General features: G+C 33.1%; 1 protein-coding gene and 1 pseudogene across 2 annotated transcripts in view; one reads left to right on the top strand and one right to left on the bottom strand.

Moving 5' to 3' along the window:
- The window catches only part of SEMA3D (semaphorin 3D), a 171,679-nt gene that overhangs the window by 81,403 nt on the left and 63,198 nt on the right, over positions 1-27,078 (bottom strand). For both annotated transcript variants that reach the window (XM_039878233.1, XM_039878231.1), the window contains one exon: positions 10,970-11,130. In XM_039878233.1, the coding sequence (XP_039734167.1) occupies positions 10,970-11,130 (161 nt within the window). The remainder of the gene's footprint in view (positions 1-10,969; positions 11,131-27,078) is intronic.
- LOC120615270 (uncharacterized) lies at positions 12,221-12,336 on the top strand (annotated as a pseudogene).

Below are 27,078 nucleotides of genomic sequence, written 5' to 3'. Positions count from 1 at the left end.
CTGGCAGGAGGAACTCACAAGTAAAATACTGCAATGTCCCTACCAATTATTTTCATTCATAATTTATATAATTAATTAACAGTTATCATTTGGTAAGTTGAAGATGTCAGGCAATTTATTTTTAATTATTTAATTTTAGTCAAGTTACAGAAACATTCAAATAGTGATAAGGCCTTAAAACAACATCCTAAGGAAATTCTAATTATATCTGCTCCTTGTTTCATCTTTGGAGAAGCAATTTAATTGATTCAAGTTAGCAAGTGCAAGGTCAGTCAAATCCCTTTGGCCTAATTCAGAGATGCCAAAATAACTGAATGGAAGTTACAACTTGTTCATAAAACCTAATTAAAGGCAAAAATTCAGAGCCCTAAAAATGTAAGTCACTATCTCTATCAAAGAATAGGATTCAAGTTTTTGAATGGCTGCAAAAAAATTGGAAAAACGTTGCCCCCCAAAAATGTCACATGGTACAAGCATTTGAGCAACCAAGGGAGCAGTGACTACTCTGGGTTCCATGGTCAGAGAGAGTAGGTGACCTGAGCTCCAAGAGTGAAGTACTGAAAAATAAGGACAAGGGCGCCGAAAGAAATGTTTGCATAATAAAACTAGCTGAGATAGAAATTGTGACAGATGGGAAGTTAAATTCTTAAGTTTTGGGTCTGATCTGCCCTTGTAGCTTCCTTCATGAAGTCTTGGGTGAGAATAGTCTCTCCTTTTCTTTTTTTATGACAGCTCGAAGCTTCTTTTGCATTTAGCTTTCTTCTTGCAACTATCTTAGAATTCTAATATACTTGTGTTTATCACATCCATCTGCCTTTCTTTTTGCAAGTAAATTTGTTTTGGGATCTTTTCCTAGGAGTAAAGAAAAAACAACATGCAGTGGAATTAGAGGGCGTGAATCGAGGTCCTAATGTACATTTGTTAATGTTGAGCTTTCAAATATTATCTCAGTTTTATTCTCAGAATGAGCTTATTCTGCCTGGAATATATCTGGCCTTCTCTGGATGGTCTTAAAAGTAAGTGTCCATGTTTCTATCATCGCCCCAGAAAAGCCTTCTCTGAAGCCCAATTTAAAAGTAGTTTTCCAAGAATATCATGTTTTTCAAAATAACACTTTCAAAAAGTGATATTTTCCTGTTTCCTTTTTTCTTCTCCATCACGCCACCCCCCCCTCTAATTTAAAGATATTCTCTACTATATTCCCAGCATCTAGAAGAGTGCTAAGAACATAGTAGGGATTCAGTAAATATGTACTGTAAGAAAGTGAGAGACATGCTATTGAATCATAAAAATTAAAAGAAATTTTTAGAAATCCACAAAAGAATTAGTATTTTTGAATTTGTAGTGTAATTATGCTCACATCTCGATTTCAAAATTTTGTACAGACCACAGGTCGCAGTGTCCAATATCTTGTTAAAGTAGCATATGACTCATTAAAGTTTAGTGGCCACTGATCTTGAGTGACAAGGGACATTGTTTCTTCTTCCTACCCTCTTTAGCACCTGGCACATATCACATAAATAATAAGCACTCAGTAATTATTACAAAGTGATCTGCGGAGTGTCCCTTAAAATGAAGATAGAGAAAGAGTTCCTGTCAGAGTTCTGGCGGGAGTGTGAGCAGTCTGACAACATCCTGACAGTCCGTTACAGTGACCAGATGGGACCTGCACATCAGCACCCGGGCTGGGGAGCCAGCACATCCATGAACGAGGCGATTGTTTTACCTCTGTGATTACTAGACAGCATGTGTTCCACAGGCAGTAGGAACAGATTAATCACCATGAAACTAAGCAGGGTGCCTTACACAAAAAGTTAATTTATTGCGATGTCCACATGGTTTCTAAGTATTCATATTTTCTTAATTTCAAGTATTAACTAAGAATAAAAAGGGTAGCAATTTTTCTTTTACCAATAACTTGATTTTAAATAAGAAATTATTTATTCTGAGTCTTTCCCTCTAAATAATAGACTTACAGGGTAAAGCATTAGATGAGGTCTTATTCAGCTATGAAGTGAGTTAATGAACTAGAGTCAGAAGGTCATTCTGATTTATAAAAGCATCTCTGCTTATACTCATATAAAGCAAGCAAGTACAGGATCATGTATGAAAACCCTCTTGTTTTAGACTTTTTTACAGAAAGAAAAATAACAAAGTCCTTTTCACGCTACACAAAGAAGGGAGTTTAAATATTCCACTTAAAATTATTATATTTAAAATTATAAACTAGTTTAGCTTATTTTCCTAATAAAAGTGCTTAAAAATAGGTACATAGTTTGATGAATTTCAAGTAATCTGACTAATTGTTGTAATTAAATACCTAGTGTTCATGTTCAATAAGAAGAAAAATAATATAAAAATTACATTATGATTGCTAGGTGGAAGAAAAAATCCATCTCATTTGTAAATGTAGAATTACTTTATTAATATTCTACTAAAAAAAAAGTCCTCTGAAGGTGTCCTAGTTCTAGCTTAAGTATTTCATCTTTAAGTTTATCCAATGTTTCTTTTTAAATAATTTGATTATTTTTTGATTAAATAACCAACAGAGTAAACTTCTTTTTTTAAACTTAATTCTATAGTTTATCAGTAGTAACATCAGCACAATTGTTTCAAAACCATAAATAATTATATTAACATTAGTAAGAACCAAGATTTTCAGTGTAAGAAAAAAGAGATACAAGTAAAAATAATGTTTCATTTTTTTCCAACTTTACTGAGATATAATTGATGTATAACATTGTGTAAGTTTAAGGTGTACACTGTGATGATTTGATACACATATATGTTGTAAAATGATTATGACGATAAAGTTTAGCTAACACACCTATCATCTCATATAATTACCTATGTGTGTTTGTGTGTCTGTGTGTGTGATAACATTTAAGTTGAACTCTCTCAGCAACTTTCAAGTATATAATACAGTATCATTAGCTATAGTCACCATGCTGTACATTAGATCCCCAAACTTATTATCTTCTCAGAATAAAGTTCTCAAGCAAATATGGGGACTTAAATTTTAGCAAGGTGAAATAAAATGAAATTCTCAGGTTATTCTATTAAAATATGAAGTTAAGTAGGCTATATAGTGTATATATTGCTTTGGTGCATTGCTTTTTTATTTTTAAAAACCACAGGAAATCTTCCTTTTTTTTCTCCCTCCAGAAACTTATTTACTATATTTCACATTGAAAACAAACGTAAATTACTTTAAAGAGAAAAAATTTAAATATTATGCTGCTTTTGCCTTCAATACCATAAGGTTAGTTAATCAGCTTTTGTTGGGGCACAGTTAAAGGTCTTCACTTTTGCTTAGCTACCACAGTAATTCTTTGAGCATTTTATGTGCAATATTTAATTTTGACAATATCGGTTTCAAGAGAAAATATTTTTATTAATAAAATAAAAAGGAATACATATGACTAAGTATTATCTCAAAATGATAAACTATTTAAAGATAAATTCTGAAGATTATTTAAAAATGGATCAATCCACATCCAACACTTTCATATAGATTTTCTGCTGGAACCCAACAGAAATACTATTGAAAACCACAGGAAATGATGTAAAACAGCAAATGTTTTGATTGAGGCTATTAATATCCAGAAGGTAAATAATATTAATAAAAATATTAACATTCTCCATTTGGTTATTCCTATAATTCTAGTGCGTATACTTCAGGAATGATATACAATGAGCTCGCCCATTACATTTGGAGGTACAGCAAACATTCTTTTGTGAACTTATGGCTTTGATAGTATAACAGGATGTCAAAAGAGAAGTTTTAGTTGAGAAAACATTCAAAATGAGATGCGAGCTTGACACAAAAATTTTCAAAGTAGGTGGCTAAGATTCATTTAGATGATTTCACCCATGTTTAAAGTATAAGATAGTTGGAAACTGGAGATTAGAAAGTTTTTTTTCTTTCCCTTGAGGAGAATATTTGGTCTGAGACAGTTCTATCATGTGTCCTACAACCCCAAGTGCAGAGAGCAGGTGTCAGGGAAAGGGATTTCAGGGACCTCGAAAAGCACATGCTGTTGAACATGCCATTTGTGGGGTACTGTGGACTAATGTATAATGGCTGAGAGAGAGATTGACAAGCTTCAGTGAATAGAGAGGACAGGCTCAGTGTCTATGCTGGTATCAACCCGCACAGAGGATGTCCACGAAAATGCACATGACGGCTTCTCATGGAACAGATGGGAGCCACGGTCACTCAAAAATGGAATGGCATGAGGTCACCTTAGGTCTTGTTCAAGAGTGTTGAGAAAAGACTGCAAAAGTTAACACCTGGAGGAACTGCAATCTGTCACAGGAGAAAGAATGAGAATATACCAGTCAGAGGAGAAATGCAGTCATGCTAATCCAGAGAACAGTAAGAGAAAGAACTCCAGAAAGAGGAAATTCCAAAAACTCACAATGGTGCCTATGAAAAAAAATTCACTCAAACATCTGACAAGGCCAGAAAGTTGAGAAGTCCCTCGGACAATGACAATAGAGTAGATACTTCTCTAAACCTTTCTCTTCTTCACTTCTCTTGATTTGACTCAAGAAGGGTCATACACTATGTTTAACAATCTTAGGGACAAGGACGAGTGCTAGGTAGGGACGAGAGAGAAGCCTCAGAACGTCTCGCTACTCTGAGACCTTTCCTTATATGGCATACCCAAGTGGGGACAAGTAGAGAGAAAGAGATTAAATTTCAAATGAGGTTGAGAATTTTATTACATTAGATTGGACCTTTTAATTGCTAGATAACAATGGTTTGTACCTAAAAGTAACCTCAAAAGCCTTGTGCCCTGTGGCATTATCGAACACGTCCAGGAGAAAAACTGGTCCCACAAAGTAGATTGAAAGGGAGTGCAGGAGATAAATAAAGTTGTCTATTATTCTACTTCGTAAGTTGACATACTAATTGCTATTAGATTAGTAGGTGAAATAAATAATAATCATAGTCCCAGAGTAAGTTTATTTCTCATTGGTTTGTCTACTCTTCTGCTTCTATAGCCCACTTGAAAATAAAGAAAGAAGATAAAAAGAAACAAATGCTTTAATAAAATGGATACAAAAGCAGTGCTTAGTTTAATAAATTATTCCCTTTGAGACCTGTCTGCTTACATGCTGATTTAGAAACTCACTCTGCCCATGCACAGTTTGAACTGCTTCCAAACTGAGTAATATTTTCAGATGGAAGGGTCCCAACAATTCATTAACTCAGAAGCTCAACTAACTAACATAACCAAATAGAGAGTACTGGACATTTTTTATGTCAACTATGACTCCATTGAACAAAGAAAGAAAGAAAGAGGGAGAGATTTTCAGCTTGTATATATTACTCCCGAAGTTTACATAGAGAGGACTCTGGATTTTATGTGAATGATTGCTAGAACTACTTAAGGGTGGCTGAAGTGGAGAATGTTCACTTGTAGTCACAGTGACAGCATGTAGTTTGAAAACATTTTTTCAAAAATCTTAGATCCTTAAACCATATTGTACAAATGTCAAACATTTTCATTATTATGATGTCTACCTGGAATAGGTTTTTACTGTATCACTTATAAATTAATGATAAATGAATGTAAATGTCTATCTACAACTGAACACCTTTCTTAACGGTGATTAAAATTATTTTTATATATACTCCCTCTGACTCTAGAGATAGGGTAGTATGTTAAAGTGAAAGCAAGGAAATCTATTTTTTTTTAACTTAAACTATGAGAAATATACATATAGAGGGGAGAAATGACTCTAATAAACCTCAAGTTCCAAATGTGAATACAAGCTATTTTAAATAAACCAGTTCATTAAAACACTTAATTGGGTGATTAACAACAATCCAAATTTTATTTATCTGTTCTAAACTAGTTCAAATTCCATGCGCAAGATGTCCCCCAATCCCTGAACTCCTATGATATGTGAGCTGTCTCATTATTTTGGATATTGAAAGGTTTTTCTGATTTTCTTCCTAACTCATTTAATTGTGTTATGCTTTCTCTCCCTAACTAGGGCGTGAACAATGACAAGACCTGAATTTTATATATTCTATTACAATGTTCTTTGTATTAACAGTAGACACTCAAATGATTTTTAAATAAAAAATAAAATAGAAACGCTGACTAAAGTAGAAGAACAAAAGAAAAAAATATTCAAAATTCAGTTGCTAAAAAAGTATCCCAAGTTTTAATTCTATGAATGCACATAATTGGTTCCAACCACACACACACACACACACATTCAAATCAATCAAAGCAGCATTATTTTAGATAGAATTCTGCTAGGAAATATAATCAATAATGCTTAAGTCATATTTAGTTATTCGATTGTTTAAAGACATGTTCTCTGTATATTAAAGATTAAATAGATAGTTGCTAGATACTAATAATAAAATAACGATGTAGTCTTTAATTCTTTCAGTCAAATTGTAATCCTACTCCCTACCGAGAATGCCACTAGCCAACAACAGTTACAGTATCAAATGGAGAGAATTTAAAGGGTATCAGTAAACTTGAAGAAATCTGCAGCAGACTAGATTTCATAAAGTGTAACAAATAAAAATCACAGAGAGCTTTTATAGAGGCAAATAAATTCTTACATAAGCAAGAGAAGTATTTGTAAAGGTCAGCAGATTTTTATTTTTATTTTTACCATGCAGAATGGAGAAAAATAAATTATTTCAAGAACTTTTACTTGTAATGAATACTTTCCAAGGCTATCGCCTGAAAAAAAAAATAGATCCTTATAGATAATTTTCTTATGAAATTAGCTATCTTGGTAATTCTCTTCAAATAGACAGTGTGCACTCTTATTTTTTTGGCAGAGAAAACTTTCATGTTTGCATCAGATAACCTACGTTAATGGAAAGGAAAAAATATATATATATCAGTTTCCTAAGTAAATTTTATCTTTCAAAAAGTTTCTATGTCTTCTCTGTAAGTGTAGTAATTAATGTGATTGATTCCTGAATGTTTCTTCCACCTGTAGTAATTGATGGATGCAAGCAAATTGTAGTTACTCTACCCCTCTTTCAAGTTTAAGAATTGGAATTGACATCAGATGTGAGAAAGCATTCTGCAAAAGGTTTTCTTGCTCCTGAGAGACATAAAAAGTAATGGTTTTTCGTCTCTCTACATTTCTTTGCTATATGTGATCCATGAAAGTGTTGCTGCCATCTTACTACCAACCTAAGAATAATGCCAACACCGAGAGTGGCAGACAGAAGACACAGAAAGAACTGGGTCCTTGACAACATCATTAAGCAGGTGATATTACCATCTCCATAAACTACAAGTGAGGGAGCAATGAACAGTGGATAAAAACATAGGGTAAAAATGCATTGAGAAGAGCTTTAGAAGTTAATAGAAATCTGGAGTTCATTCAAGTTCCTCAGAAATCAAGAACTGCCAGAAGTGTAGAAACCTAAAAAAAAATAAGATTTTTATTTTTTTTAGGAGATAACATTGATGGTCATGGGGAATGGATTAGATAGGAAGAAAATGGAGATTCCCTTTTATAAGATAAACCCAACTAAATAATGGTATTATCACTTACACTAGAGAAAAATATTGAAATGTTTGCCACTTTATCAGCTTGTCCTGTCAGCTGAGGTTTTTGTTAGAATTGCGTCACAGCTCAGTTCTTCCTTTGTCTACTACTATTTCCTTAGTGACCATCTTACACATGTTGATCCCAAGAATACTACCTTACAAATATCCTATAAACTAATCTTCATCTCATAATTGACTTCTGGGGGAACTCAACCTACCAGAAAACAGTCAGGATTGGTAAATACAGTTCCATATCCATGTACTTCCCTTGGAATGGGATAATTTCTAGTTGATTCTGATGGCTCTGTTTTGGTCTAGTGTTGGTGGAAGGAAATGTTGAATCAATGTGCATATTTGCCCCAAACTTGTTCCAGAGAGAAATACACAATTTATTTTTTAACTAAAAAGAGGTCTTAGGAGCAAATTTTAAAAAGCCTCTTAAATTGCAAGGTATCACATTCCCCATGATGTGCCTTTATACTTTCCATTAAATCTATTAAGTCCCCATTGAAATAGTCCATCCCCTCCAAAAAAAAAAAAAAAAAAAAAAAAAAAAAAAAAAGAAAAGATCAGAATCTTATCACTCTTATCTAAATGTCAGAGTTAAAACAAATAAACAAAACAAAACAAAACAAAACAACTCAGTCTACTTAATTTTTACTTCCTAGCTTGTGAAAATGCCCAAAGGTCTGCTTTTGAATTTCTTTCCCTATAGTCATTTACTCATTCAAGTTTATTGAGCATATTCCTACAGCATTCACTTTAGAAGACTCAAAATCTATTCTGACCAGAGTAAAGATAATAAGATTATTAAACATTTATCATTGAATTAGTTTTATACATGATTTTGCTATAATTTCTGGTTAGTCCCCACTAGGAGCCTGTGGCCAATATGAAATGATAATGGTTATTTTTCAATAGGCACAGTTTTGTCTGTACAAAAACTTAAAGTAAACATATATCTTAAATTTTGATACTTCAATTGAATATATTCTATAGAATTTTTTTTTTTAAATTTCCCAGAGGAAAAAATTCCCAACCAGTCACTCATAACTCAATTATGTGTTGTGTATTGCTTTCACTCTTAGGGGTACAAAGGACATCCTTCAGCCCCACGGAGTCCCAACACGTGTGGTTTCTTCCACAGAGGAGTCTGGATTTTTGCCGAGGGGCATTGAGCCAATGAAAACCACGAAGGTCTAAACACTGCTAAAGTACTACATCTGACACTCACTTGCTGCTGTGGAGTGCCTTTTAACACTGGAGTAATTTATATAAATTTTAAAGGTGGGTACCTACATAAACATAAATTCATACCTTTATATACATAACCCCTTTATGAATTATACATGTTATAAAGATATAAAGAAATATCAGTGAGGCAGAAAATCTCTAGTACAGACACTAATTTTATAATGTGTTCAAATAACCATTATCTCAATAATATCATAAGGGAAATCAATATTTCATAAATATTTATTTTATTAAATATTAGCACATTTCAAACATGGAATACAGCCCAAGAGAGATTTGCTTAAAATAGTTACAGAAGGAAGTTGTGCTATCAGAACTTATTTTAAGCAATGATCTAATTCACTCAGTTCAGATAAATGGACTTTTTCTTCCAATCCCTGAAAGCAGAGGACAGCACAAGAACAAATTCCCTTAAAAGTATGAATTGCTGTTTGCTATTATACTAAAATAGGACATATTTTGGAGAAATGTTGTTAGTTATGTAGTGTCTCTTAAAGTAATACAACAAAACTGACTAAGATTTTCTTTGGACTCTTTAATAAAAAGATTCTTCCCCTGCTAAGATATTTACTGATAACTGAGATGTAGTTGATACTATCAATAGGCTCTCCTAGAAATACAAGTCTTTGAAAAAAATCCTAAAGAAAAAAAATACACTCTTAAAAATAAATGGAATGGAGCAATAATGGCAGAATGGGGCAAGCTTTTAAATTCTAACACATAATCAACTACTTATTTCACTTTACTATAAACAACATCCAGGCTATAGAATACTAATTTTTAAAAAATCAGATAATTAAACGTGTTTGTAAGTGTGTTTGGATTAAAACAAGTCAAGAACCACTACTGCAATATTTTAGCTCTTATTTTTCTTCTAGAAACACAGATTACATGAAATGCATGCATATGCATTAAAAGACTATTTCTTTATCAAGACTGAGCATTCATAAGAAATAGCACCTTTGCCTTTGGTGGACCTCACACAAAAATGTGAAAAGTTAAAAATTAAAATGATTTAAAAGCAAAACATTTTTTCTAATGCAGATATTAATTAAGCAACATTAATACATATGAAGATAAATATTTTCCCCATGTAGGCTAAAGCCCTGAGTGCTGATAATCAAATAACTGAGTAACTGATATTTAGTTATTAAAAGCATTGGAAAATTACAGAATTAAGTTAAAGTAGTTATTGTAGGTGAATGGTATACGAAGCTTCACAGTCCTAAGATGACTTATAAACAACTGTTTCTGAATGGGAGGAATCGTCTGTTAACTCATTAAAGGGAACCATTGACCGAAAACCTTGCAATGACTCCTAGTATTTCTTTGGAATACTAATGAAAAAGAAGAAAAATATAATTAAAGATGCCTCATAGATGCAGATTAGTTCATATAGTATGGCTTCTCATCAGTCATTCAATCCCTTCTAGTCTTGGAATCTATTTTTGCTCTCATAGATATTGACACTTGCTAAACTACTAGCCAATTATAATTATAAGACCTAAAGTGTGGCATCCTTTCCATTGGGTATCATGGTCCTAATTGAAAATGTGGAATACCACAGCAATTGGCTTCTACATTTTGAATAACTAGTATGTATTGTCTTTTAGTGGTAAGAATGTTCTTAATGAGCCTATAGTTTTAATGTTCACTATCTGAGCATGATTGAGCCATAGAAGAAACCTGTTCAGATATAAAATGAGAGTGCAGAGAAAACAGTGTGGTGTTCAAATGCTACCATAGTCATACTATCAATTTAAAGTATGCTTATCTATTAATTGAAGGTTAATAAAAATTAATTTTTATAATAATTGCAATGTATACTATAAATATCAATACTTGATGAATAGCTCGTTTGCCAGCTTTTCAATCCAGAGGTTTTTATCCCTACTGTATAATGTAGTACTACCTATCGATTACTTTTTCATGACTTTCATGCATATTTTCAAAGGTTATAGGACTATACTCACTCACTCTTAACAAAGAACATATATATGAACTTAAATCCGTAAAAATCTAATACGTATATCTGAGGTAATATGTTATTTTTTTATACATAAATGACCTATTGTTTTTGACATTGAGTAACTTAAAACAAAACAGAGAAGGAGAAGGGCATACATAAAAATAAATTGATACAGTCAACTACATATAAATAAACTGACCTTCTTAAAATTTTTGTTTAAGTCAAGCAGACTGAGGAGGAAGACATGGTCCTTGGCTCCCAGGAGCAGCCTGCCCCTCTCTTCATCTAACAGAATGGTTTGGAAATCCAGTCCTTCTGATGAACCCGAAAAGGGAATGCAGCTATTTGAAAGCAGCAAGTCTGTGAGGAAGTAACAGAAGAATAAAGTGAAAAAAAAATCTTAATAAGCAAAACATTTATTTACCACAAAACATGTATCTTCCCATTTTGTAAATGCATACATATATATATAACATAAAAGCTCTGATTTAGATATATGCAAACAAAATACAGTTTTAGCACATATCCATTTAGAAATAGATGGAATTTACTGTATTTGTATTTTATTGATACAATATTTATTTTAATGTATGAAAAATACATAACATTAAAATGAGTATAACACATAAACCACATGTTAATACAGAGAAATTAAATGTAAAATATTTTACAGCCCTGTGTTGACCCCCTTAAGTTACAAATTAACCAGTTAAATTATAAAATAACTACAGTAATATTTGCAAACTGATTAAATACATGAAAATAAGCCTCGAATTAAGTGTGTGGTAAATCTCATAGCATTCCCTTACCTCCTACTTTAGGTAGTGTTAGGATTGATGCCTATGTTTAGAGAATTACACTGTACCTATTTAATATATTGAGGAAGATGTAAACAAAAGCCAAATCCAAAAGAAAATGGATGCTGAAAGAGATATGATCCTGAACCAGTAATGGAATCAGAATTGTAAAGCGGGAAGTGACCTTGAAAATCAATTAATGCAAATTTACAATTTTACAAATGAAGATATTTAATTCTAGTAAGGTGAACCACATGTTCTAAAGTCACAAAATTATGTGATGGCAAAGCTAATAATATAACCTCAGTTCCAGAATCCATCTCTCTTTGATACTTGTCTGTAGGTCTTAATTCTTTATTTTATTTATAAATGTGATATAAACAGATTCTTATTTAAGTTTAGGTCTGGATTTACAGGAACTCAAATCTTTTCAACAGATTTTACCTCAAGTACTTATAATCTCTTATTTTCACAACTCTAGAGTAATAAATACTAATAAGATAATAATATTGTTCGTCACTATTAACCCTTATTATATGTTACTAGACATTAAAACTAAATAATTGAACGTGGTTCCACAGTGTAGCAGTTAGCACGTCTGCTTTACACACAGAAGGTCCTGGGTTCCTGTCCCAGTGGAGCCACAGTCCATGGTCTACAGCCATGCCCCACTGAACAAGCCCGATCTCTGATCTTGGAAGCTAAGCGGGGTCAGGCCTGGTTAGTACTTGGATGAGAGACCACCTAGGAAGACCAGGTGCTGTAGGCATGAATAATAATAATTAAAAAAAAAAAAACTAAATAATTATTCTCAAGTAATCATTGTAAACTGATGAGACAGATAAAATAGATAATGTCTCAGAAACAGGCATTGAGATACTTCTAAAATGTATCATTGGAGTTTCAACCTCTGTAAAATAAATATTTCAGTCCCTTAAATTTAAAGTCTATACATTCCATTCATCAACTGTGGGTTTTATTATTATTTCATATTTTTGAGAATTCCCTTCACTCTTTTTTTCTAACTTACAATGATTAAATGTTATTTTCCTTAGTCACTAAGATAGATTTTGTCTTAATTTTGATAAACCTAAAGGCTGTATGCTGAAGAAGATATGATACTATCTGAATTCTCAAGTGAATATAGCTTTACCAAACATAAATGTCTTATTAATATTTATGAATCATGTTTTGTGTATAATGGCTGAACTCTATACTAATTATTTTTCTATTACGCTAAATGTAGCTTTAATAGGTTTTCAGACCAGGGACATAATGGAATATTGTATTTTAGCATCACTAAATTCAATAAGCCTATTTTTGTGGGCTAATATCCAAAAAACAATCCATACTGATTGTAAATAGAACTGAGGAGAGAAGAATGGAACTGAGAGAATAGATAAGACAGATATGATCCAAAGTCTTAACAAGAGAAAACACAAGACTTTATTCAATGAAGCAGTTCTGTATCTGCCTTTGGATTTCCCCTTGTTTAACAAAGAATGAGATGAGCACAATGGAAAGTATGTAAGGGAATTTCCAAGAGTATATATTGGCCCAGTTCATAGAGGAAAGTCAGTTATATAATATAAATCTTTATTATTTCAAAGTCAATGGATAAGAATCAACTATTTTGAACCATGCATTTCAATATTAATTACAAAATGAAACATGGCTTAGTTTAATGAGTAAGAGTGGGAGCTTTGGGTCCAGATTACCTGGATCATATCCTATCCAGGTGGTCTGGAACCACTGGCTGTGTGATCTAGAACAAGAAATTTAACTTCTCTATGCCTTGGTTTTCTCATCTATAAAATGGGGATAATACTAGAAACTACATAATAAATTGAGTAGGTGTGAGAAATAAATGAGTTAATATATGAAGAATTAGAATACTGCCTGGCACACAGTAAGTGCTTTATAACTATCAGCTATTATAATGATGATGATATATTTTTTAAACTCTATACAAAATCTATAAAAAGGAAGTCATTCCCAACTCATATAATTCTCATGATGTAAAGTGGGTAATTTATATACAGTTCTTAGAACAATGTCTTGGAGACAGGAAAAGTTCAAGAAATTTCAGCTGTTCTTTTTAACATAATTATTAAAATCCAGTTTGGGCCAAACAAGTTCTATGAAAGAAAAATATTATCATTTTCCATTAAACCTGGCTTATGGCAATTAGAACATCTCTACTTTTTATAATATTGGAATAATATTAAAAAGCTATTCAGTCCACAAGTATTTATAAGCATCTAGTACATGTCAAGTATTGAGCATCTAGTTAAAGTTGTGGAATGACTGAGTCCTGCCTTCAAGGGTCTCACAGATCAATATACAAATACATATGTACATAAAATACAACATAAATGAAATAAATTCTAATAGAAGTATATACAAAACATTAACAAATTTTTCCAAGAAATAGTAACACATCACCTTACAAAAAGTTTGAGAATAGTCTTAAAGGACTGAAGGAAACTTTACAGGAACTACATAAAAGAAAGTTTATTCCAGGCAGAGGAATACTAGAATGTGCAAGGGCACATATCACTCACTGTATATTGCACTCATACATTGTATTTTTAATATTTCTCTTACTCTGGAGTGTGAGCTTCTTCACAGCAAAGACCGGTCATACTCATCTTTGAATCCCCAACATCTAGCTCAACGTCTGAGACAAATTAAGTACTTCATAAATATTTGTAGAATTGAAGTAGTTCAGTATACTGGCATACATAGAATGGGTGAGGGCAGTGAGACATAAGCTGTACATAAAGACGGCCTCCAGACAATCAGGACCTAAGACAGCAGACTGGGGAGTTTGGTTATCTATATAACTGGAAGCCACTAAGATATTTTATTTATAAATGTGATATTTATTTATAATTTTAAAGGTGACAAAGACTATAGCTGAATGTTAGAAGAATAAGCCTAGCTGCAGTGTTCAGGATGAATAAGAATCAGGAAAGGTGCAGGCAGGAAAAGTACCCAGAAAATTCTGAAAGATGGTGAGTCCTAAATTACGGCAATGCCAATGAGAGGAGGAAGACCTTTAAGAATCTTGCATCTCATTTTTTTGTTTTTACTTATACAGTGAAGAAAAGAAACATAAAGTTGATGTAGGCTTTTGCTTTATTTTCTTTTACCATACCAATTCTGTTGGGTTTAGTTTCAAACAAATGTGACAAGGAAAAACAGCTGCAAAAATAGTGACTAACCTGAAGTATTATCATTTCGAAATGACTTAATGTTGCCTTGTAACAATGTTAGCATCAAAAACGATTAAAGCGTGCTTCGCCAATCCTTTGTAGCCAAACTAAATAATTAGACTTAGGCATTACACATGAAAATTTCTCAGGCTGACGCACACATTTTGTAAAGACCTTGGGACAGGGATTGGAACAGGTTCCCTCTTCCTCAAGCAACTTATCTTTCTTGCATTTCTGCCAAACTAAGCAAAGTCATTTTTGTTTCCACGGGAGCATCAACTAAGCCAAAGGGGGGCGGGGGGGAGATTAGGTCCAGAGCCTGCATCTTAACACCTAAAACTAATACACTCTCAGGATTTCAGAATCGGAATTGGATGCTAGCTCCGCAGGCTGTAAACTGATGAAAGTTAAACACTAATAATTTGGCAACATATTTCAGAACTTCATTGTTTTTCTTCTCCTAAACTGGCGACCCTCGGGCATGTGATTTTTAAGATTGTTCATAGTTTATAATTCTTTTGAACAGGAATTCTTATTTTTTTTTCCTCCCTTGGATGGTGGGGTGAGTATGTTGCTTCTCACATGCATTTCAGAGGAGGCCTGCTCTGTACTTCTTTAACCAGCCCCAACTTTCCTAGATGATAGCATTTACCTCTAGGTCCTAAATGTATTCTTTGACCATAAGCACTGCTTCTAACTCTTCTGTTAGCAATTTGTAGTCCTATCACCTTGTTCTAATTCAATTACCCAGACTCTCAAAAGCTTACTCTTGTTCTAGCAATACATTCTTGGAAAATCTATAAGCTGATTCCTTCTGAAATAAATGAATCAAAGATATGATCATTCATTTATTCCACTAGTTTAAATGTGGGAATCATAGACGGAATGGATTTTAACTGAACGATGACACAGACATGGTGTTCATGACCCATGGTTAAGAAACCACTACAGAGCAACAGGATGGTTCTGAGGATCGAAAAACCTATAAACAACATGACTCTTTCATACGTTTGTACATCTGTGTGCATTTTTTTTCTGAAGAGTATGTTCAGTCTTCAACAACTCCTAATATCTTACCAAAAGTCACAGGGAAAATTCTATGTTTCCCACCTATATATAATAACCATATTTAGAATAATTTCTCATTTCTGGCACAAGAAAGTGAGTCGCTACCTTCATAAAACTTGACTTTTGAAGGCAAACAACTGACTCATCTAAGATTACCACCAGGTACTCTGCATGTGCTGCAAAAACTGATGAATGGCACTCTCACAGATCTTATAGTCAAGTGGAGAGAAAATGCTCATCCCCACAAAAGTGAAACTATACTTGTGACAAAGGCAAATAGTACTTAAAAGAGTAGACTATTAAAAACCTTTAAGTGAAAGATGGAAAGAACTTCTTATCTGTACCAAGCCAAATAATGCTACTTCAGTTCTTCCATCAATATGTGTGGATAGAAAAACCAAATGATCACTAGGCTCCCTCCAGCCCTGGAGTTCTATGGCATTAGAACCTTGTGTTTCGTTTTGTTAAAACAGAGGATGCATCAAGAAACAAATTGTCTTTCACCTATCTATTCCTGGCCATTGCTCTGTTCCTTGGAACAGGTGGTCTCTAATCTTTGGGAAGAACAGAAATACACTTAAAGCAACTATAGCTAAAGGAAGATCTTATCAATAATCCTATTTGACTGGCATGTTACCAATTCAGCGAAGTCCAGAACAATTAAGTGGGCTTCACAAAACCAATCTGCTCTTAGTGGAAGAACACAGTGACAGTCAAACTCCTCACTCATGGCCAGATGCCCGTACATGCGAGGGGAAGGCTAGGGATCCCACAAACCCTGGTCCTATTTGAAATGAACATTTGTTCCAAAAAGAATTCTTTGTATCTCCCTTTTAGTGTCCTTTAATGCAATTGTTCATTTGGCCTGAAGAAACATTTGACCTAATGGTCTACATTTCTTCCTTTTCACCCCCGGAAAGGAAGGGAGTGGTTAGTAACAGTGAATCTAATACATTTAGGATTAAGCAACAAAGATTTCCTCAATGTTTGACTGTAAAATGAATGAGGCCCCATATCCTTGAAACCCTGCATTTATTGCCAGAAATCCTGAACTGGGTGGAGTTGACAGTTTCTCTCATGAGAAGACTACATAGCTAAAAATGGCTTCCCATAGCCTTTAAAAGACTTTTTTTTTTTTTTTTTTAAGAAAATCAAGGGTATTAATTGCAAAACTTCATGGAGTTAAAAAAAAATCACCTTTGGGGAAAGTCAATTTCCAATCTATTCCAATCTAAGAAGTAGAATTCCTTAGCAGAGAAAGCTTACAACCAAAAATGAATCCAGATCAAAAACCCAATCTCCTTTCCCTACCATCTCAGGATACTCAGCACAAATTCTTGCTTCACCCACACCTTTTTCTTTTTTTCTCAAGGGAATAGCCTTTATGTTGGTTGGGCAGTTCCAAGGCTTCCTGAACATAGTCACATTGCCAGTGCGTTCTCTGCAAAGCTGTCTAAGTAAAGAAGTAAAGGAATTTCTATTATTGCCTTCACCATAAATTCAGCTTTTCCAGCCTTGATCTTTGAATTCCCAGGGCTTTCATGCTGCTTGGTAGTATCCAAAGATTCCTTCTATGGATATGCTTCTTCCCATAGTTTCCAGAGATGTTTTGGCTACCAAAGTATCTCCCCCACCAAAAAAAAAAATAAAAGTCTTTTGTCAGTTTGGATCAGGAATTGAGTCAAAGGAGCAAACAGTTCATTCCAAAACGAAAATTAGTCCCTAATGTTGTGGCTTACTCAGCCCCTTTGGCTCTCTGTGAACATGTATTTGCTTCTCCAGCTTTTGGTACAAGGCAAAGCATGGATTCTCTCTTGGATTCAACCTTTGGAAAATTAATTCATCTTAAATTGGCCCCACCTGACTTCCAATTGTTTTCTGCGGCTTGAGATCACATGAAAAGATTTTGGTTAGCTCCACATATCAAAAATATCAATTAATCTCTATTTATTTTTATACATTTACTTTCCAGAGCTAACTAATCAAACATTATCAAGTATATAAAGAAAAAAATATTAATTAAACCTAAAATCTCTACAAAAGACTCCTTCAAAATTATAGGTGTATATTATATTATTATTATACATTCCTAGGTGAGAAGTCCAACTCTGCTTCCTTCCTGCAATGAAAGTTCCAATCAGAAAAAAAAAAAAAAAAAACATAAATCAAATTCTCATTTACTCTTCTGCAATGGAATGTTGGAGACCAATCAGTCCGTTAGGTCTTAGACAGATCATTATCTATGTCAATAATAAATCACGTAGGGGAACATAAATTAGAAACAAATAAAGTCTATTATTATATCATCAGAACTATGTTCTTGCCAGGACAGGATGTAGAGTAGGAGTGTGACAATTTTACACTGTCACATTTCCATCTACATCCATGCTTTTAAATCACAAGTTTATTCTTATTTGGCTAGCTTTCAATGGTAGATGCTTTATATAACCCATCACGTATGAGATTCATAATTTATGATTATGAGACCTTTTAAATTCTCAAAAGATTTGCTATGGTAATTTTTCCTATTGACCTATAAAAAAAGGTTAGCATTATAAATATCTAGTACATTTTCAGAAGAACAATGCCATAATAGAATAAACTTCCTCAGAAATAACTGAGAGGATAATTCAGGGGAAGATTGATTCTACTTTGATAATTGTTTTCTTAACTCCCTTCGAAGTATTGAGAAATTCCCCTTTTCAAAATTCTGGGCATGTTTAGTATCAAAACGCCATGTCACAAATGAATGTGGATTTGTTTTCTATCAAGTATGTGAATTTAATTTTTATAAACTCAGAAAGTCATACCTTAATATACCATTTACTACTGATTCTAAGAAGCAGGACAAATGTAACAGGACTATGTTATTCTTCAAGCTAAGATCACCACAAATTAATATATAGAGAAAAGAGTTATGAGAATAATTTAAAAGATAACAGTACAATAAAATTACTTTAAAAACTAATTATAGTAATCAAAGTTAAGCATATGTGTATCAAAAAGTAGTTAAAAGGCTTATATATAAGCCCATCTCTCTTCTCTTCCATCTGTCTACCCCCAATCTAATCCCTGTATTAACATATTTAGTAGTTTATTTTCTATTCAGTTCCATATTTATAAATAATATGTATATACTACTATCTTTTAAAACATCATTTTTAGAAATTTCCATAAATTCTTCTTTATAGAAGTTGAGAATTTAGGTTTCTTATACCAAGTTTGCCTTCAGCACATTCCTAACATTATAATGTGTCCATTTTTATAAAACTTGTATTCAATGATTCTATGACTACTGTAAGGTAAATATTCTTCCCTATTTAGAAAAAGAGTGTTATTAGTATACTTTCTTCCTTGAAAAAATGTTGCTTTTATTAATAATTTCCCAATTATTATATTTGCTTAGTTTTCTCTAAGATCATGATCAAATCTTTCCACACTTTCTGAAAAATTCCTCTATAACATTTTGAAATGAAATTCTGTGAGAGCATTTTTTGTTTGTCTCCTGGAGATATCCCGTTCAAGGCTTTTCTTCCTCTTACTACAGTCTGGACTGGCTGTTCTCTGGGAATGGCTATCTCAAACATCTACCTCTCTTCTATTATGAATTCCATCTTTCCTGGATCCTATGTCTTCCTCCTTGATTTATTTTCCTATTTTGGTGAGCACATCTCCAGAAGTTTCCTAAGAAAGTTTGACTGCGATTTTAATTTTTGAAACTTTTCATAAGTGAAAATATTTAAAATTTACTTTTATTGATAGTTAGGCCAACAGAATTCTGGTTTGAATAGCATTCATCCCAGAGCTCTTAGGCATGTAGACACTATCTTCCAGCTTCCAAAGTCACAGTTGAGAAGTCTGATGCTATCCATATCCCAAGACTTTGAATATGTCTATTTTTCCTGATACTTATCTGAATCACCTCCTCACTCTTACTACTATGAAATTTAAAATAATTGGCCTGAATATGTATTGATTTTGTTGTGGTGGTGTTTGTTTGTTTGTTTGTTTGTTTCACTTATCATGCTGGGTACTCAGTGTGATGTCTGATCCAAAATTTAATTTCCATTGATTCAGGAAAATTTCAGTTCATCTTTTCATTCAAAACAAACAGATGTCAATTATCTGTACAACTTTTCTCTAGGTTTTCTCCAGAAAGGGTCCTCTGATCAATTGCCCAAGGAGAGTAATCCTGGTATAGGTGTTCAGAGAATCTGCATCAGAATATGCACATAGACTTCCAAAAGAGAGATTAAAAATACATCATAAAATAATGTTTTCTTGAAATTTAGGTCATATCTATAGGGCATAAGCAATGAAATAACGTTTCCTATAAGTTGTTTATCTCTCATGAATTGTACTGATGACTTCAAAATGGACAAACCTAAATCCCACTGCCTCTCCCAAGTCACAGTTCAGAATTTCCAATAGCCTGCTTGATAGTGCCAAAAAAGGCACTTTTCCCCACAACCATCTCATCCTACTGACTTTAATGACATGACCTAGTCCCCGGGTTCAAAATTCACAATCATTTTTAGTTTCTCTTTCATATTCCCTTATTCTTTTTTTCCCTATTTAAATAATCGGTACCTCTAAGTATATTTCACTTTCCTCACACCAACATCCAGCTAAATTTAAAGCCCTATAGATTCTATCATGCAAATTTCCTATTCTTCTCTTCAAATATTTATATCTATTGACAGTCGGGCTAAGATTCATATTGCTACTTCTCTAATTACTGTAACAGGCTCAGATGCAACCTTGTTCTATGTGCCCTATCCTTGCTAATCTCTACCACATAATAATGTCTATTCTGTTTTTCTCGCTAAATAATAATTAAATTAGGTCAATTTCATGATCAAAATCCTCCAATGCCAATATCTATTCCATTCAGTAAACCCTAAGTTTCCTTCAATGTTCAAAGTTCGATTTCATATCCAACTGATTCTGAAATTCTTTCAAATGTTTGTTTTTATTTACTCTAATTTGATGGCATTCATCTTTTTGCAGTTATTTTGTGCCTTAAGAAGACTAGAAGTCCTTGCAGATAAGAATAATGTCTAAAGCAGTGCTTTAATTCATCACCACTTCTTACACATAAGTCTCGTAAACATTTAACTAATGATTTTTCAAACTAGTGATTCTTGTTTGCATTAGTTTATCTACCTTCCCTCTAAATCAGAATTCTTTGCAGCCTTATTAACAATTTAGAGAGGTTAATGTGTCATTTGGAAACCCAATTTGTGGCTCTTCTGCTTGGCAATTATAAGAGATTCCTGTCTTGATCTCCAAATGTTCCTCCTGTGTGTTGGGTGGGGTGCGGGTGGGAGGAGTGGTCTGAAACAAAACACTCTAGAGGAGTGCTTCTCAGGATTTAACGTGCATTCAAATCAGCTGAGATTCTTGTTAAAATATGATTCTCATTTAGAAGATTGGGAAAGGGTTGAAGGTTATGTATTTCTAACAAGCGCCTAGATTATGCTGATCCTACTGTTCCTTGAACCACAGTTGAAATAGAAAGGCTACAGAACACTGTGGCTTAATGCACTGAAGAGCTGGACTCTTTCCTTCACACGAGAGTCTCTCTCAAACTTTTAAATAATGGCATGCATTAATTTATGCAAGAGAGTCAAATTATTTTTTCCTTCACAATTCTATATTGCTCAAACTTGTACATCCCTAGTTTAATTAAGTTACAACTAACTTAATTGCTATAAGTGATAAATGACCTGCTTAGTTTAAACCAATAGTATGTAAACTTTCTCTCCTCAATTTTCTCATACAAAGAAGGGAAGTATATTCATTTAATATGCATTAACCTGGAAGGAAATGCAAAGATGACAAGTTGTTACTTATTCCTGACTAAATTTCCTGTTACCTGGCAGTAGAAAGTCCATTCATGATGCCTAACTAAAATTATATTTTTAAAGACCTTCAATTTTCTTCTTATCTTACTTCAATTAATTCAATTTTTTGTTGTCTCTCTTTGAAGCCTGTCATAACATCCATTTTGTGCTTTATAACATCCAAAGAACCTTCCCTATATTATTTAATTTGATCCTCAAAGAGAACCATGATTATCACTAATTTCCAGATGAGAAAACCTAGACTCAGAAGCAGCAAATAATCATTCTGAAGGAGCATGCCAGAGAAAGAGCTAAAACCTATCAAGGTCTTCTAACTCTAATCTCCATCAGCCACTACAGCTATAATTTATATTTTTAAGATTTAGCATTACTTGGAAAAACAAGATTCTTTTTCATAACAACTCCATTTACGTTTACAGAATATACTCACAGACAAGTTCACTTCTACTGCTTCTTCTACTTCACCATTCCATTGGGATTACTGAAATATTTATCTTATTTTCTCTACTATGTCTGGCTCATCGTGGCTTTAGTCAAATAAACCTCTTTACGAGTATCTTTCTTTACAAGTAAAAAGCACTTTAGTTCTAATTTATGCCTCTTTTAAATTAAAAGGTAAATCAACATATTTAAAGGACTCTTACAAAAATGAAAAATGTATATTACTAGTTCTTAAGAAACAGAGAGCCATTTGTCAATATTTTTTTGTTAAAAAAAACCGATAACATCCATTTTTAAAATGTCCACAAGTTTATATTTTTACACATGTATTGAAATAAACATACTGTAAAAATTCTTTTAATAAGACCCAAGGAATTAGAGCCAAATTTTAGGTAAGTGAAGTCATAAAACAACAGTTGCATATAAAATTTTTATATCCTCAATAATTTATAGAATAGTAGACCAACCACATATTAGATCTTTTTAAAGAGAACGTTTTAAACCAAAATATAGTAGACTGAGTTTAATCCCAGAAATAAAATGACTTTATTTAAGAAATGGCCCTTCTAAAGTCCCTTCCACATTTATGCATAACCAAAGTTACAACCAAAGTGTCTGATGACTTAGCTCTCTTTTACCCTGCCCAGATGACATTACTAACCACTGTAGACCTCAGTGATTTTATATATCTTCTTAATTTCAGGAATGCTCTTTGTGTGTTATTTGAATGGCAATATGACACCAAATATTACTTCATATTATTGTTTAACTTCATCCACTCCGTGAACTTCCACAGATCAGTGTTTAGAACAATGCTCTTCATACGCATAAACAAATTTTAATTATTATTAAATAATAGGGTTGGATACAGGCAAGTTGTAGTACAAACATTATTGAACTAAAAAGCAGGTGACTTGGATCATTTTTTTAACTATCTAGGTATGCGATCTTGGGGTTATTATTTAACTTTTCTTGAGTTTTATTTCCAAATTTTTAAATATCAATTTTCAAACCATATATAGTACTTACAACCTATTTCACTATATCAAACTGAACATATTCCTCCTTGAACATATTTTACATCTGTTTACCCTCTCTTTTTGTCTAGAAAATAGTTGACATTGATAATGAACCAGAAAATGGTTTATTATGTAAAATAAGCCACTTTTATTATCATATGTTCTAAAAGTAGCCCATTTTTAGAGAAAAAGTGGATCCTAATATTTTCTTCAATAGCTTATGGATTATCCCACATCTCTTCTGAATCATCGATTATTCCTCTCCTAGATTATTTTAATTAGCATATAAATATGCTGTTATTTAGCAGGTGAAAAAACAAATCTCTTGATCACGTTGTCCTTCCAGTTATTACTGCCCATGGCTCCACTACAGGAAAATTCCTTGAAAAATTATCTATAATTGTCTCCAGTCCCTTAGCCCATGCTCATGAGAATCAATCCTAATTGCGCTATGGCTTCCACACTCAGGGGTACTGCTAGAGCTATCATCAACAACAATAAACTTTTGTTGTTAAATCTTATGTTAATTTTTATTTGTCATGTTTCATAACAGATTAGCTTAATATGTCACTACTGATAAACTCTTTTCCTTTACTTTTTTCACTTAACTTCCTCTATGCTACAACTCTTGATTTTTCTCCTATAAACCTGGGCACTTCTTTTCGGTTCACTTTGATGCCCATTCATCCTTTTTCTAATTTACTGACTTGAGAGTATCCTAGAACTCAATCCTTTGAATTCTTCTACACTCCTTAGTAATCACACAAACTCTCATGGATTTAAAAATGTCTAAAGGCTAACTGCCAAATTCATATCTCCAACTGATATCTCCCATATAATCTCCAGAAGTTATATACTCAAATGCCTTCTTGATATCTCAGACATCTAATAGCCTTCTCTAACAAATATGTTCACTTGATCTTCCAAAACTGTCTTCTTTTACAATCTATGCCATCTTAATTAATGGAAACTCCATCCACACACACACACAAACACACATACACACACACACACACACACACACACATCATGGATCGGATTTGACTTCTTTATCTCTTTTTACTTCTTTATCTTCTTTATCTCTTATTTCCTATCCAGTCCATCAACAAATTATGTTAGATATACCTCTTCTCCTCCTTCCATTGCCACCAGTCTGTCCATAGACTATCATTTCTCACCTGGACTATTACAATAGCCTCAAACTTGGTTCCTTATTTCCCTGATATTTCCCTTTTAGTTTATTCACAACACAGAAACCAAAGGGATTCTATAACAAAAGTCAGATCATGTCACCTCTGTGCTCAAAATTCTGCAGTGGATTCCCATAACACTCAGAATAAAGCCAATGTTTTAACAGTGGTAACAGTGGAAAGACTAATCCTTCTTCCCTCCTATTAATTCTCTGATTGAATCACTCTTCTTTCCATCATCCATTGTTGTTTAGCTAAGCTACACTGTCTTCTTTAGGATCCTTAAACATGCCAGATATCCTTTTATCTCAGGATCTTTGTACTTGCTGCTTCATTGGGTTGGGGGTGGGGGATATATATATATGTCTCTCTCTCTCTGCATATATATATATATATATATATATATATGCAGAGAGAGAGAGATGAGACTTTCAACTGTTCTTCAAGTACTGGGAAAAATATCATCCTCTCAGTAAACTCTTTCCTGACCGCCATATTTGACTGCTACATCCCCCACTCTCTAGCTTACTTTCCTGATTCAGTTTTCTCCACAGTATTTATCTTCAATCTTGCTATGTAATATACTTATGTATGGTCTTCCTTTCCTTATCAGAATCAAAACTACATGAAGACAGAAAATTTTGTCTCTTCTATTTGCTGGTATATCCCCCTGTTGCCAGAATGAGACCAGAAGCATAGTGGACATCGAAAAACTATTGTTATGAATGTTTGACAGCTGAATGTCACGTGCAAAATAAAATTATCCTCAAACCCAACTGCACAGACTCAGTTTAAAGAAAATACATCTAGTAAAACAAGTGGGTTTATTCTAACATAGTATGTTCACCAAAATTAAACCATCAATGACTTGGTTTACAAAAAATATATATATATAATATATGGGAATTCTTACTATAAGATTGATAATACTTCTTTGCCAAGTACTTTAGGGGGAGGTTTTCAGAGCAAGCCATTTCCTTTCCCATTAATTTGACAACAAAGATGCCAACTTTAAATAGCATACTGTAGTCTGAACTCCTGAATAGTTTTATGATTCATTTTAACACACTCTGAAGTCTACCAACCACTCTAATCAAAGTCAAAATGACCTTTTTAACTGTAAGAGCTTGTTAACTACTAGACCACAAAGGTAAAAACACTAGAAAGTTCCTTCAATAAATTCACAATCTGTGAGCAGTACTTGATTGAGGGAAACTAACTGTAGTAGAAAATGCATTGGGAGTAAAGAGAAGAAATTTTAATATATATACTGTAAAACCCCAAGAGGAAATTATATAATATTTTTCAAAGTTGTTTACCTAGTTTGGGAAACTTTCGGTCTTGGAACAACCATTAACATCCAGCAAGATAATATTGCATGCATACACACACACACACACAAACAATAATTGACAAAATATGAAATGCTCACTATGCCAAAAACTGTTTTAGGTGCCTTAGATAGATGAATGCACCTCACAACAACCTTATTAGAATTAAATAAACACATTTAGATTTACTGTTTAGATTTAGCCTGTTATGATTAAGAAAACTACAGCACATAAAATTAACATCCAAATAGCTCACAACTAGTTAAGAGCAGTTAACAACTAGCAGTCTGGCTTCAGAAACAGCTTTCTTCCACTGCTACATCATTCCAAATTGAGATAATCGAACTATTATTAGATTATTCAAATCAAATGAGTTAGATGACTCAAAGAGCCATGACTCTACTTGTGACACATGCCGCATTTCACAGCTAAATAGAGTAATTTGTAAGTAAAGAAAAAATATACAGACTTATCCACTCATTTCTCAGAAAATTCCAACCAAAACACCATTCTATCAAATACATCAATGTTTAGTTATACAAAAACAGATAAAAAAAATTAAAGGTGATTTCATATTTTTCCTATGCAAATATGTGTAAGTTTTGGAGGAGCAAAAAATAATTAGTAGTATTGATAGTTATTGAAAAGATCATGCTGCCAAAGAAATAATGGTGAAACCTTGTATATTTTATATCTTGACATTTGCATTCCTGAATATACAATGTTTCCTTCGAGGGCACAAGGTGGCAAGAGCATGAGCCTTGAACTTAAGAGATGAAAACATACAACATAGTTCTGCCACTAAATAACTACTTGGTTTGTGACAAGGCCTTAAGGCTCTGAGCCTCAAGTTTTCAGGGTGTCTGAAATAAAATTGAGACATGGTGAAGTCTAGGGTACCTAGATCCCACTCTCCTGCTGTATTTTCTTCATGACACTTCCCACTATTTGAAATTATATTGTTTTGTTTATTTACTTGTTCATTGTCTGTCTCCTTATCTGGAAAAGAAATTCAAAGAGGACAGTTATTTTTCACTGAACTAAAACAGTGTCAGGTACACAGTGGTTGCTCAATACATTATTTGTAAAATGGGTAAATATATGGTAACTATTAAGTGGGTTAGTTTCCTTCCTGATGTCTTATATGTGTGGGTTCAGTGTTGACTAGCTGGTGCTGTGTAGGTTTACTGTGATTCTTTGAGAAGAAGTTTTGGGGGATAAATATTCAAATAGAATTGACAGTCAAATTGTCCTCATGCCAGGCTCAAACGAATAAAGAAAAAAAAAAAGTCCATATGATAGATATGTACCTTTACCTATATCTATTATAAGCCATTCAAATGTAAGTTAATACTAAAATCTAAAATAGAAAAGGAA

Source organism: Pteropus medius, unplaced genomic scaffold, assembly GCF_902729225.1.
Source record: "Pteropus medius unplaced genomic scaffold, Ma_sr-lr_union100, whole genome shotgun sequence".
Classification (NCBI taxonomy): domain Eukaryota; kingdom Metazoa; phylum Chordata; class Mammalia; order Chiroptera; family Pteropodidae; genus Pteropus; species Pteropus medius.
Note: the sequence above shows the minus strand (reverse complement) of the source record. Positions and strands in the feature narration are given on the sequence as shown.